General features: G+C 52.4%; 1 protein-coding gene across 3 annotated transcripts in view; it reads right to left on the reverse strand.

Moving 5' to 3' along the window:
• The window catches only part of DAAM2 (dishevelled associated activator of morphogenesis 2), a 130,730-nt gene that overhangs the window by 15,545 nt on the left and 101,402 nt on the right, over positions 1–13,783 (reverse strand). For 2 of the 3 annotated variants that reach the window (XM_018038890.1, XM_018038891.1), the window contains exons 12-17: positions 10,085–10,143; positions 9,571–9,755; positions 8,720–9,019; positions 4,410–4,517; positions 2,070–2,096; positions 939–1,045 (exon numbers count right to left, since the gene is read on the reverse strand). In XM_018038890.1, coding sequence (XP_017894379.1) covers positions 939–1,045; positions 2,070–2,096; positions 4,410–4,517; positions 8,720–9,019; positions 9,571–9,755; positions 10,085–10,143 — 786 coding nt within the window. The remainder of the gene's footprint in view (positions 1–938; positions 1,046–2,069; positions 2,097–4,409; positions 4,518–8,719; positions 9,020–9,570; positions 9,756–10,084; positions 10,144–13,783) is intronic. The other variant, XM_018038892.1, reaches the window with a different exon arrangement.

The following is a 13,783-nucleotide window of genomic DNA, read 5'->3' on the forward strand; positions in this document are numbered from 1 at the left end:
CCTCCTCCTTCCAAAACCAGAGCCGGGGCCTTCTCTCTCTCCTTTACCTTTGATAGCACTCCCTGCTCGGTAAAACCTTTGACACTAAACTCACCCGGTTCCCTCTCTAACTTGAGCCTGAGATATTTTAGTCCCTAAACAGAGACGTGAGTACTCTGGTCTCTTGCTTGAGTCTCTATCCTCACTGATGGGGACGTTTGGGAGGAAGAGGGTCATCTTCAGTGTAGACTGAGACAGGGACACACACACACACACACACACACACACACACACACACACACACACACACACACACACACACACACACACACACACACACAGCCCATCGGGAGCGGGCAAGCAGAAGTCTCCCTTGCCATCGAGGGGGAGACACCGAGCCCTGGGGCCCTGTGGGAGGAAAGCGGGGATGCGTGTCCTAGGGCAGCACTAGAATAGTAAGGGAGGCGGTGCCCTCTGACCCCAGCTCAGGCGGGAGGCCCCGCACAGAAGCTAGGCTGTTAGCCCAGACACTGCCCTGTTTGTTCTGCAGCCGCGGGAAATGCTTGGGGGCTGACATCATGCTGCTCTGTGGCCTAAGCCAAGCGGGGCCCTCCGCGGGCTTAGAGCGATGCCACTGCCAGACGCCGACCAGGCAGGTCAGGGGCCTCGTGCCTGGGGCAGTTTCCTGTCTGCAGAGCCTGCACCGCTGCTCCGCGGGGGCTCCCGGGAGAGGATGCTTGGATCAGGGGCGCCCTGCCATTCCCAGGGGATAGCTGGGAGATGGGGGGAGCCCAGAGGTCACCACCACCCCATCTGTCTGCCAGTCCCTCTCTCCCCAGGCACTCAGCTCCCTCCTCTTCTTCTCTAGCCCCAGCCCAGGCCTCCACTCTCTGGGGGCGCATCCTTCCCACCTACAACCTTCCCTGGGGCAGGGCCACAGAGGCAGGGCGGGCACCTACTTGGAGAGAAGGATGATGCAGTTCTGTGCCCTCCGGCCGTCAATAACAGACAGCTCTTTGACCTTGCGTGAGGCCAGGTGGATGTCCTCAGTGGAACCCAGCTCTTTCTGCAACCGACAAGCCAAGTGGCAAGGGTGAGGTGTGTGTTTCCCCCAGTCTTCTTCCTGCCCACCCCCAACCCCAGCCCATGAGCCACCCCAGTGCCAACCAGGGAATGCTCCTGGTGTGAGCGGAAGAAAGAAAAGGAAAGAACAAGACTGGGGAGAAAGGAGGGTGGTTAATAGCTGACTAATTCGAGGCTCTGGGACTTTAGCCTGGGCTAGAAGGGGTTGGGGGCAATGAGAAGCCCCCTGTTCAGACACTGCCTTCTCTGGGCAGGCTAGAGGGGGAGTTACTGATCCCTATAGCTGCGGGCAGTGGGATTTGACCCATGCCAGATCCCAGACAATCAACCCCCACTCCCCTCACCCTGCCCAGAGAGCCTCCTCCCGCTGATCTTATGGTGAGAAGCTGGCTCCAAGTCCCCAGAGGGCCATGGTTCCTGGACCCCTGAGGACTTTGGGTGCTTCCCAAGGTGCCCAGGGTGGAGAGTATCCACTAGTTCAGAGGGGAGGAAACTGAGGCACAATTCCTTGCAAAGTTCTCTCCTCTGGGGTTCCAGCAGGCAATTCCCAAGAAATCAGAGACCGTCCTCTTGCCTTCCCTTGGGCCCTGATGAGGTACACAGGAGGCTGGCTCCTCCTCTGGGAGGTCCTTCCATGCACATGCTCCAGGGGCGGCCACTCACATCACTGCCTGTGTGGACTGTGCCCCTGGAATTGTGCAGTGCCCAACCTGTGCCGTCTTATAGGACGGCCTTGCCTTGGGCCTTGTGGGTGAGACAACAGACCTAGAAGCTTCCTCACTTCTGCAGACGTTCACCTCCCTTGTGGTGGGGGTCTGTTTGCATTAGCTCCTTTCCCTACATTTCCACTTTTTCTTTGGGGACCCAACCTGATGCCACCCTGTTAAGATGAGTAATAAGGCAGAAGGTAGAACTGACAAGCCCCCTCTTTGGAGCCCAGTATAGGGCAGCAGAGCCCAGGACAGTGGTTAAGAGTTATAGTGTCCAGAGCCCCAAGAGTGACTCACCTGCTGGGAAGGATTAGTTATCAGCTCCTAGGCAGGTAGCAGCCACAGCCAATAGAGAATCAAACATGCATAACGTTAGCCAAGAGGTTTGGGGACCCAAGAGTAGCAGGAAAGGAACGGGGACCCCTTAGCATCTACTCTGTCTGCCCCACCCCAAGGGAGAGCCCCCCATGGCTGGAGATGGAGACTGCAGGTAGCACCAAACACGAGCTGCTTCCAGCAGACATGCACTCACAAAGAAGCCAGACCAAGCGGAGGACAGGCAGCCTCATCTGTGTGCCCCGTGCCCAGGGAGACCACCACTTCCTGGTCGGACGGGCCCCCCAAGCTGCCCACCCAGGCTTTGACTGCACTTCTTCCCTCTCCCACATAGAGCATCCCAGTGCCCCTGCATGACTTCATTCTTCCAAAACAGGGGAGGAGACACAACCACAACTGAACTTGAGCTCAAAGCAAGTGCATGTCGCATTCATTGAGACAGAGGAAAGCAGACATCCCTGAACTTTGTCCCTTGCCCTCTGCCCCCGTCTGTCCTTTGACTTCCAAGGAAGCAGAGGGGGCAGAGCTCACACCTGGTTCTCCCTTCCTGACCCGGGTGGGGTTGAAGTCACCAGCTCAGGACTGGCAGAGGGCACAGGACGGTCCCTGTCCCATGCGCCCAGGACCCCAAGACAGAAAGAGGAGGCCAAAGAGGCAATGCAGCCTCTGGGATCTCTCCAGCTCTACGGCTGTGAATTCAATCCCCCAGAGTCCGGGCGACCTGCAGAGTGACAGTCCTCTGTGTGAGCCCAGCTCTGAAATGGGGCGATAGACTGAGAGGGCTCAGAGGAGAAAGAACAGGGCGCTGTCCATCTTAACTCTTCCTCATCCCCAAACTGGGGGTGGGGTGGGGGCAGGCCCCATTTGTCCTAAACCCCAGAGTCCCGCCTTCCCTACTGGACCTGGTCCTACCCCAGGACCTTGGAGACTGGGCAGGCAAGGCTGGAACCCTGGCCTGGAGAAAGACTCTCAAAATACAGGGAGGCCAGGCCTGATCCTCCGCCACCCCCCGCACATCCTCTGCATCCCTCCCTGGTGCCCGCTCAGGAGCACTGATCACAGGAGCAGCAAATGCCCCAAAGAACCTCTTCCGGCCCCAGTCGGGCCACAGTGGCTGCTTGGGCCATACCAGGCAGACATGTCCATGGGGCTAAAAGTGCTTCCTGGATTAGGGGTACAGAATCAGACACCCTGAGCACCTACATTTAAGCTAAGCAAATAACCGTTGGGTTTTTCTAGAACCCTAAGGCATGGGCAGAGCCCCACCCTCACCGCAGCCCTTTGGCTATTGGCTAGGCCCCACTCCCTGCCCCGGAGCTGTCACCGTGCCCTCAGCCCTGTCTGCCCTCAGGAGGGGTCACCCACAGCTCCGGGCTTGGCAGAAAGCAGTGAGGAGATCGGCCGAGACACGCAGACCCAGGAGGGCTCAGAGCCTTCTCGCAGGCACTGGGGGACGTCCTCGGGGTTGGAACCCCGGACTCAGTGGAGAAAACACGGAAGACAGCACAGCCCAGAGAATAAACAAACCCTGCGGGAGGGCCAGAGCGAAAGCAGAGGCACCGAGGCCTCTTTCCACACTGGACCTCCGAGGAAGGCCCCAGCTCTGCTGTGCAGAGTTCTGCGCCCTCGTACTCATGGGAGGGGGAAATCGAAGAATTGGCATTTGTGGTCATCCCGGCAGCTACCGCCTCGGGTTGGCCCTGCATCCTGCTATCCACCCCACTCCCTGTCCTGCCTCGGGAAGAGCAGGCTTGCTGATCCACCTCTGCACAGCATCCTCAGAGCAAAGCCCAGGGGCCTCTCCTGGCCTGCCCCGCCCAGCTTCAACCCCTCAGTGTGACCTGGAGCAGCGCCACCATCCTTGACACGAGATCCTCTGCTCCACTCGTGGGAGTGTCAGGATATGAGAGCAGAGTGGAAAAAGCGGTTGAAAAGTGATCGTGCCTTGTAGGTATAATTCCTAGGTCCTGGGCCAGAAAAAGAACTAGGTCCGCAGTGGCCTGGCCCTGCTCCTCTGCCTCCAGCGCTCCAAGACCAAGGAGAGAAATGGATAACATATTACATCATCCCGCGATGGGTAAATACAAACTAATACAGTGGGATTCTTCCCCTGTGCACAGCACCCCTCCTCCCCAGTTCATGTCCCAGAAAGAACATGGTACCTGATAAAGAATAAAATCAATTAGTGTATGTGGGAGGGAGGAAGAAAGGCAAGGAGGGGCTCAGGGTCGAGTTCAAGGGATGATGTCAAGTCACGACTGGAGGCCAAGACTCAAGACACCAGAGCGGGCAGGGTCTTACCTGATGCCTCTGATAAGCTGAAAACATTTTTTCAAAGTCCTCGAGGTCTAGAATCCGAAACACCTGCATGTCATCAATCTCATTCCATATGGTGCCAGGGACACGTTCCTAAGATTCATGGGGAGGGAGGAGGCCGTGGTTGACTCGGCTCCTTTGTGATGGAGATGCTGGTGCCCCCCGACCCTACCTCTCCTCCAGGTACACAGACGCAGGCAGCCAGGCTCCCAGGCCTTCAGAAGGGGGGTGATTCCTCCCCGCGTCCCCCCTTCAACACTCCGCTCCAGGGGAGCGACGAGAGACCACTCCTGCTCTTCACCTGGGGCCATATGTCAGCACACCCCAGAAATCAACAGTAGCGCTGGAGTGACGGGTGGGCAAGCATGGAAGAGGGCTATGAAACTCCTTCCAGAAAAAAACCAAGCCAGTGTTCTCAAAGGACGTCCCCCCGCAAGGTCGGGTGGCTGTGGTGATGGCAGGAAGAGTGCCCCCACATACTCGGGGATCCTCAAGTCCCCAGGGCTGCGGGCATGTCCTGTGTCTGAGACGGTCGTCTTCTCTCCCGGGGGTCTTCCTCCCACCTGCCCAGATTCCCAGAAAGTGGACAAACAGCAGAGGCCGGGCCATCCTGGCCCTGCTAGTGACTGTTCCGGCCAGCAAGACTCTGCCATGAGTTCCTGATGGTCAGAGGCCGTCTCATCCCTTGAGACTGGAATGGGCCCAGGGTTATATTCCAAGGTCTCTCAGCTGAGGCAATGTCCACTTCTGGGTAGGATCCTTGCACTGAACTCCACTCCAGGGTTCTGGACAAGATCTGGTACCCATGCCGGGAATGCCCTAGTAGTCTTGCAACATCCCAATAATGGCTTAGAAGCCGAGACAAGAGGCCCCTACCCAGGACCCCTCGCCTCTCCCTGAGCTTCGCTGCCCTTTAAAACAGAACCTCCCCCACCTCTCTGCCTGCGGGGGCAGCCGGGAACCTTCCTAATGCCACTGCCACCCCCTCTCTCCATCACCCCTCAGCAAGGCTCGGAGAGAGAAACATACCTTTCACTCACTTTTATTTTCTTAAACTCTGCAAAGGGGAGGCAAGGCCAGAGTGGGAGGGGGGAAGTGGGGACATTCCTGCGGCCTTCCTAAGGCCAGGGACCCTCTCGTGGAATGCCGGGCTGGGAAGCTGGGAACAGCAAGGGATGCAGGCAACTGGCCAAAGCCAACACAGACACATTCTTCTCATGGCAGAAACAACCACTCTGTGTGTGTGTGGGGGGGGGGGGGTGGGCACGTGTTGGGTAGGGGACTGGGGAGAGGAGCCAGGCTCTCGGATGGGGTACGTGGGAGGCAGATAGGAGATGGGAAGGAGAACTGGACCGGGGAAGGCGGGGGGGTGGGGGTCAACATGGGGAAACATTTCCATGAGTCAACAGGCTGAGGACCCAGCTCCCCTCACTGCTTCCCAAACACTCCCCCTGCCCCGTGGTCACCAGGAGAACCTAGGATCCTCTGTAAAGGTGGAGTTGAGGTCTGGGGCCAGAGACTCATACATTTCTTCCTAACATCTTCCACATCCTAAACGCCACCACGCCACCCCAATGTGTCCCTGTCACACAATCATTCTCAAATTTGATCTTCACACTGCTCCGGCCAAGACTTCACCACTTCCAGTCCAGATCCCTGAAACTTCTGCCCCTCTAGGGACACCCTTTACAGGCCAGGGAATCTTGCTCAAGAAAGTATGTTTCCCTCGAGCATCTGGGGTCACACAGCCTCTAAGTGGGGCAGCTGGCAAAGAGGGCGTTTCTCTTCTCTTCCTCCGCCCCATGAAAGGAAACTGAGTCTCACTCACGTTTGCCTGATGGAGCTGGAGTGAGGGTTAAGGGAGAGAGCACACGTACGGCACGCGTGGTAGTCGCACTCATGGCAACTCGCCTGCTCTTCTTATTTTAAAGGCTTTCTGTGTGTCAGTCGCTTTGCATGTATTAAGTCAATCCTCACAACAACCTTTTGATCTGGTTATCATCATTACCCCCATGTTACAGGTTGGGAAACCAATGCCCACATGACGAGATGACCTGAATTTAGCCATGCAATTAAAAGCTTGGGGCTGGGATGACAAATATGACTCAAAGCCCCACACTCCCCACACCCTACATGAGCTCAACACGTGTTCCATCAAACCTGGACTTCCCAGTCTAGGAATGAGACTCTGGCCAGTTCTGGGTCCCTGAGGAATTGATATACACTTTATTATTGCTAGATCCCAGAGAAAATCCTAAGCACTAAGTTCTTTAAGATGAAAATATTTAAAAAATATTAGATGCCTTATCTGTTCTCCTTAATTGTGGAGATGCCTAATCAATCCTTCATTACATGATCAAAACTATAAATTGCAAGTGTGGGAGGCAAAAGCAAAAGTCTTTTTTTAATAGCAACTTAAAAATACTACTTCTGGTCATGAACAATGAACATTTCTACACAGCCTACAGCCTTTGGTTCTGCGGAACCATTTGCCTGCTCATATGCAGCTGGTCTATCTGGCTGGTCTCAAGACCACAGGGAAGCAACTACAGGGCACAACCGTGCGATGCAGTTGTCACAAACTTTAACGATATTGCTTCAAAGTGCTGCTAGCAGGTGGCTCTACATCAGAGCTCCAGGAAGTGACGGATGGGCTATATTCATACTTTGTCTTTCTTTCCACTTAGATGACAAAACCAGAGGTAAAAGGAACCAGAGATCATCTCACAGATGAGCAAACAGGTACAAGATGAATGATTTCTGCAGACCACACAGTTAGTTTGAGCCAAACCTGATTTGGTTAGAAGTTAGAACCATTCCTTCAACCCATCCCCAGGACCTCAAGGTAGTTCCTTGGACACATTTCCTAATTTGCCAGATCCAAAGCTCTTTCAGGGCAATATTATGTCTCATCCTTTGTTATTATCCATCACAGCCCCCTCCCCACCATAAAAGAAAGCTTTACATAAAGCGCAGCTCAGACTGATGGGCTAGCTGGTCTACCAGCAGGAGACGGCACCTAGCAAACAGCTGAGCATCTACTTAGCAAACTGTGTCTCCTCCTACTTAAGTCTCCATTTGAACTAATTTACGCTCAGAGTTGTAGAGTAGTGATTTCCCCAAGAGTTAGTCCCTGGTCTATACAACAAGGTCAGAGGGCATCCATTGGTCCCAGTTTCAAACTGTTTTTGCAGTGTGAATGGGCCAGGCTAACTGAGGCCAGTTCCCTTGTCTTGCTGAAGTGAAAGTTGTTCAGTCATGTCCAACTCTTTGCGACCCCATGGACTGTAGCCCACCAGGCTCCTCTTTCCATGGAATTCTCCAGGCAAGAATACTAGAGTGGGTAGCCATTCCCCTCTCTGGGGTTTCTTCCTGACCCAGAGATCAAACCTGGGTCTCCTGCATTGCAGGCATTCTTTACCATCTGAGCCACCAGGGAAACCTACCATATCTATTAGGTTGGCAAAAAATGTTTGTTTGGGTTTTTCCATGTTGATATGGAAAAACCCAAACAAACTCTTTGGCTAACTCAACATTTACCTCAAGGATAAAGCCACTGGTCCTTGCAAGAGGACACAGCACAGAACCAGAGCAGGGCTTGGACCAGGCTGGGACTGGCCTTCAATTACTAGAGGTCCAATGTGACCCAGGACATCTCTACACTCATGAGAATCCAACAGAGGAATCAAGCCCCACATGTCAGCCTGGGATGAGAGGTTCTTAGTGGATAATATTCATGAGGACCTCTCACTGCTGAGCAGTCTAGAGAAGTAGCCAGTGCAGGCACCCTCCCCTACGAGGATGTCAAAGTGGCTGTACCTTGACATCAAACTCTTCCTTGTCCTTTTCCTGTTACCCTGTCATAGCCTCATCATTTCAGTCCTTTGTACACACTGGTCTTGATCGTCTCTAGACCTTGGCCAAAGATCTTCACCTATATGTTCCACCCTTTTCCTTAAATCAGCCCTATCCTTAGCATTCTAGCCAAGCCCTTGTCTAGAAAGCATCCTTGACTGGCCCTACATTACTCCATGAACCCTCAGCACACTCATATTCCATGTGTAGGTGGCTCTGCCAATGTGAGCATCACCACATGCCAAACCATCTCCTCTCTGTGCTCTTCCCAACAGACAGCCTGTCATCTGCAACCCCCTGTTCTGCATCCACTGTGTCTACCCTTACCCCGACCAAAGAAAGCATTCGCCACGGAGATCTGCAAACAGCAGGCTGCCGATCTATGGGCTGACTGCCCCGACCTGTAGAAGGGACCCACAGACAGATCTCTTGTTACTCACCTCATTCAGCTTGACCCAGTTGAAGGACTTCAGTGGGTGTGAAGGCTGGGGGACACACTTCTTCCTGAGTGGGACATCACTGCTGGGGAAGGGGTCTGGGGGGAGGGGCATCCCCATGCTGAAGCAAGGTGGGGCACCGGGGGGAGTCAGAGGCCCCCCGGGGGGCAGAGGAGGGGGTGGCGGTGGGGGGCAGCACGCGAACGGAAGAGGGGGCGGGGGTGGAGGCAGGTCGTTGGTTGTCATCGAGGAAGACAAGGTAAGTGGGCCCCCAGGGGGAGGTGGGGAAGATACAGGTCCTGTCTGTGGGGAAAATAGAGACATCAGGAAGACAAATCCATCAACGAGGATGCCTTTTAGTCCCCAGTCACTATGCCTTCCCTTACTCTTATTCTCCCTCTAGGCTAGACCCCAAAGTCTGTTCTCACCGCCCACACAAGCTGAGCCCTGTTTTCTCGCCCTGCATCCTGAACACCTAAATATCCTGAACACCCAGGTGCACCCACAAGTCAAACACAGACAGCGGACAAAGTCAGTCATTGCCGGCAACAGCAAGACTGATGATAAGGATCAGTCTGCACAAGGACATCCAGCTGCAGGCGGGGAGGGGAACCAACACCCAGCCGGCCCTCTGCTTTCCAAGGCGTGCTTCCTGCTTCCCTGGAGGAAGGAACATGGTTTCTCTAACACAAAGGTGCCGACCTTGCAGACAAGGGTGCCCTCTATCCTGGTCTGAGATCCTCTCTCTCTCCTCCTTCATCCTAGGGTCCTTGGTCCCTCCCTACACCCACTTTTCCCTGCCTGACCTGAAGGTCCCAGCTCAGCTCTGCAAAAGGAGAGGAGAGGCCACGCACCGAGATTTCACTGAGTTGGGCCACCAGCTCTGCCACTTGTCCCCGAGCCTGGCGCAGCTCCTGAGACTCACGCGCCAGCTTGTCCTTCATCTTGTTCAATGTCCGCATCATCTCTTCCTTCTCCAGCGTCTTGGTCTCGCATTCCCGCTCTTTCCTCTCTAGCCTGCTCACCAGCTCTGCGTGTTCTAGGGTGGAAGGGCGACAGGAGGGGAAACGGGAAGAAAGGACGTAATGTGTGTGCCTTCTCCTAAGGGTGAAGGACTTCCCTGGCGGTCCCGTGGTTGAGACTCCACCCCTCCACTGCAGGGGTCATGGGTTCAATCCCTGGTCTGAGAACTAAGATCCTACATGCCCCGTGATGCAGCCAAAAATTTTTTTTAGAAAGAAAAAAGATGGCACATTTAAAACTTAAAAAAAAAAAAAAAAAAAAGAAGTAGGCTAGGGGATGATCCTGAAGTGGGCAGGGGCAGGGGAGGGTGGGAAGCAGGTGGTGGGTTTAGGCAGAGCCCCTCACCTTTCCGGAACTTCTCTGCCTGGTCTCGCCACTGTTTCACTTCATTCTCGTTGATGAGCCTGGGGTTGGGGTGAGGGGGTTGAGAGAAGGAGCTGTTGACTGTTGGCTCATAGCTTCCCAGAGGGCAGGGTACCTTTCAGTCCCCCTCAATGGTGCCCTGATCTCCAATCTGTGCAGCTAGAAGGCTAGGGTTCTGACTCTTCAGATGTCTCTCCAGGTCCCACCCCTGACAAGGTCTCTTCACCTGTCTCTCTGTGGGCTGAGAAAGTGAAAGCACCCTCAGAGTCCAACCCCTCTGTGATAAAGAAGATGAAGCTAACTCGTGGTCAAGCTAGGATGATGTCCCAGGTTTCGCCTAGTTGTACAATGATTTGTACCCCTTTGTAATAATAGGTCCTTGCATCTGAGAGAAGTCAAAATATCAGCTGGACTTCCAGTCTGTTACAGCAAGAGAAATTACTCACCCCAGCAACTCAGAGTGAGTGGGCAGAGGGTGTCTAAGTCATACGCCCTATTCATGTCAGACTCTCATTATGTGGGGTTTAAATGAGGGCTGTACCCAGACACATCCGCATATGAGAGGTGAAGTTCCAAGGTGAGATCCCAATCATCATTTCTTTTGTGAATCTGGAAGCATGGAGGGGATAGATCCACGACTCTTGGCCTCCTCAACCAGATCAAGGATACGAAGAGGAGACAGGGACTTCCTCGGGGGTCCAGTGGTTAAGGAAATGGGAAGAGAGGATGTGAATGCACGTGTGTCCTTCTGCAGAGGACGGAGGACTTCCCTGGTGGTCTGGTGGCTGAGGCTCCATGCTTTCAGTGCAGGGGGCCAGGGTTCCATCCCTGGTCAGGGAACTAGATTCCACATGCCGCAACTAAGTCCCAGTGCAGTCAAATAAACACATAAATTAAAAAAAAAAAAAACTAAAGAGGGGGTAAGGTATGAAGGAGGAAATAATTTATGAAGAGATTTCTCTGGAGCAAGCTATGGCCATTCTCCCTTGGTGGGGAGGTTTAGGGAGGGTGGGTACAGGGAGGTTCCCCTTCACTGCCCCCTAGTGGAAGTGACTTCCTTGCACCCATCCAGAGAGTCTGACCCATGTCCCCTGCTTTTGGGAGGGAGGCATGGCGGACTGAGGCAAGGCAGGTCCAGAGGGTGGGCTGGCGCCCACGGCACTCCAAGAATTTGTTAGTATGAGAGATAGCATGAGGGTTGCTCATGAGTCAGAGAGCATCACGGAGGAACTAGGCTGAAGCTGTTGTAAGTCTCATTCAAAAAATGCACCTGGGAGAAGAGTGGACACTTCAACAACGTAAGTCTATGTGTACTGTTGTTGTTCAGTTGCTAAGTCACGTCCGACTCTTTGTGACCCCATGGACTGCAGCACGCCAGGCTTCCCTGTCCTTCACCATCTCCCAGAGTTTGCTCAAACTCATGTCCATTGAGTCAGTGCATTGTACTGCCAGTGAGCCAGGGTCTGATAGAAGGGATGGTACCAGGCAGGCTTGGAGGGAAAAAAGAAAAACAGGCCTCGCCAGTGACCAGGGTTTTGTAGTGAGAGGCACCCAGCAAGGAACATCTGAAGACCCCAGGGATATACGTCATCTCTTTATCCATGTGCTAAACCCAGAGAGCAGGAAACCTCTTCACTAAGTTACCTGATCAAGCAGGGCCTTTTCCCATTTTTCCTTCCTGCCCTCATGCTCCCTCTGGTGGGGGTTCAGAAAATGGTTAGCTAGAGGAAAGGAGGGGATAGAAGGGGCTGAAAGAGAAAGAGAACAGATAAAGAAGCCAATCATCACACTCACACGCACGCACACACACACACACACAGACACACACAGACACACATATGCACACGCACACACACACACACGCACGCACACACACAGACACGCATGCACAGACACACACACACACTCACACAGACACACACACAGACACACACGCACGCACACACACGCACACACACACAGACACATACACACACACACACACACACTCACTCTTCCCACTGCAGCTTCCTGCTCCAACCCAGGAAGGAAAGAGATTTAAGGCTGAATCAAACCTAGAATGCTGATTCACCTCTAAGACTAGCCCTTCTACTTGCAGATTTGAGACCATATTGGTGGCTGAAAGTGAGCCTAGGACTCTTATTGTCCAAGAAGCAGCAAAAAGTTCACTGCACCTGAGGAGTTGTCATCCTCAGCAGAGGAGAAGCTTCCCCACTAAACAGTGTAAAGAATGAGCAAAAGATTAAAAAATAAAGCTGTTTTCACTGTTTATAATAGCCAAGACATGGAGCAACCTAAATGTCCATCGACAGAGGAATAGATAAAGAAGATATGGTATATATAGAAAATGGAATATTACTCAGCCATAAAAAAGAATGAAATAATGCCATTTATAGTAACATGGACAGACCTAGGGATTATCATACTAAGTGAAGTAAGTCAGGCAGAGAAAGACAAATACCATGTGATATCACTTATATGTGAAATATAAAAAATGACACAAGTGAGCTGATAAACAGAAACAGCCTCACAGACATAGAAGACAAACTTAAGGATGACAAAGGGGAAAGATGAAGGGAATAAATTAGGTCTTTTGGATTAACAAATACATACTACTATATATAAAATAGGCAGTCAACAAAGATTTACTGTATAGCACAGAGAACTTCACTCAATATTCTGTAACAACCTATATAGGAAACGAATTTTAAAAAGAATAGATAGATACACGTTTAAGCTAAGCTAAGTCGCTTCAGTTGTGTCTGACTCTGTGCGACCCCATAGACGGCAGCCCACCAGGCTCCCCCGTCCCTGGGATTCTCCAGGCAAGAACACTGGAGTGGGTTGCCATTTCCTTCTCCAGTGCATGAAAGTGAAAAGTGAAGTCGCTCAGCCATGTCCGACTCTTAGCGACCCCATGGACTGCAGCCCACCAGGCTCCTCCATCCATGGGGTTTTCCAGGCAAGAGTGCTGGAGTGGGGTGCCATTGCCTTCTCCCCAGATACACATTTACGTATAACTAAATCACTTTGCTGTACCCCTGAAACTAACACAACATTGTAAATCAACCATACTCCAATATAAGATAAAAATTAAATTAAAAGGTTTCCTAATAAAGCTGGCTTCTGATTACTAGCTGTATTCTGCCAGCCTACCAGTTAGGATTTTGACTATAACACCCGGCTATTTGTGCAAATGAAAACAGTAGCGTGAATAGTTCAAAAATCATTTTCTACTTGGCCTTGCAATACAGCACAATGAATCATTGAGAGAAAATGTATCTCCTTAAGGGCAACAGACTCAGACTGATACTGAAAGCAAAAATTTAAAATTAAAACTAAGTGTGTTAACATGAGGCCTGGTTATTAACTGATGCAACTGTAAACTCATTTCTTGGTGTTTTTTTACACCCAGGGTGAGTCAAAGATGATAAGCCAGAGACCTTAGGCTCTGACGTCCTTTTCTGATGATTCAATTGTCATGCTCCATTTTCAGTGGTCGGCAGACCATCTCTAAAGGGCCAGAGTAACCATTTCAGGTTTCATATGTGAGGTCTCTGCTGCAGTATCTTGTGCGTGATTTTAACACCTCTTTTAAAATCTAAAACTATTCTTAGCTCGTGGACCACACAAAACAAACTGGAGGATGGGGGCTAGCCCACAGCCACAGGTTGCTGACTC

Source organism: Capra hircus, chromosome 23 (assembly GCF_001704415.2).
Source record: "Capra hircus breed San Clemente chromosome 23, ASM170441v1, whole genome shotgun sequence".
NCBI classification, from domain to species: domain Eukaryota; kingdom Metazoa; phylum Chordata; class Mammalia; order Artiodactyla; family Bovidae; genus Capra; species Capra hircus.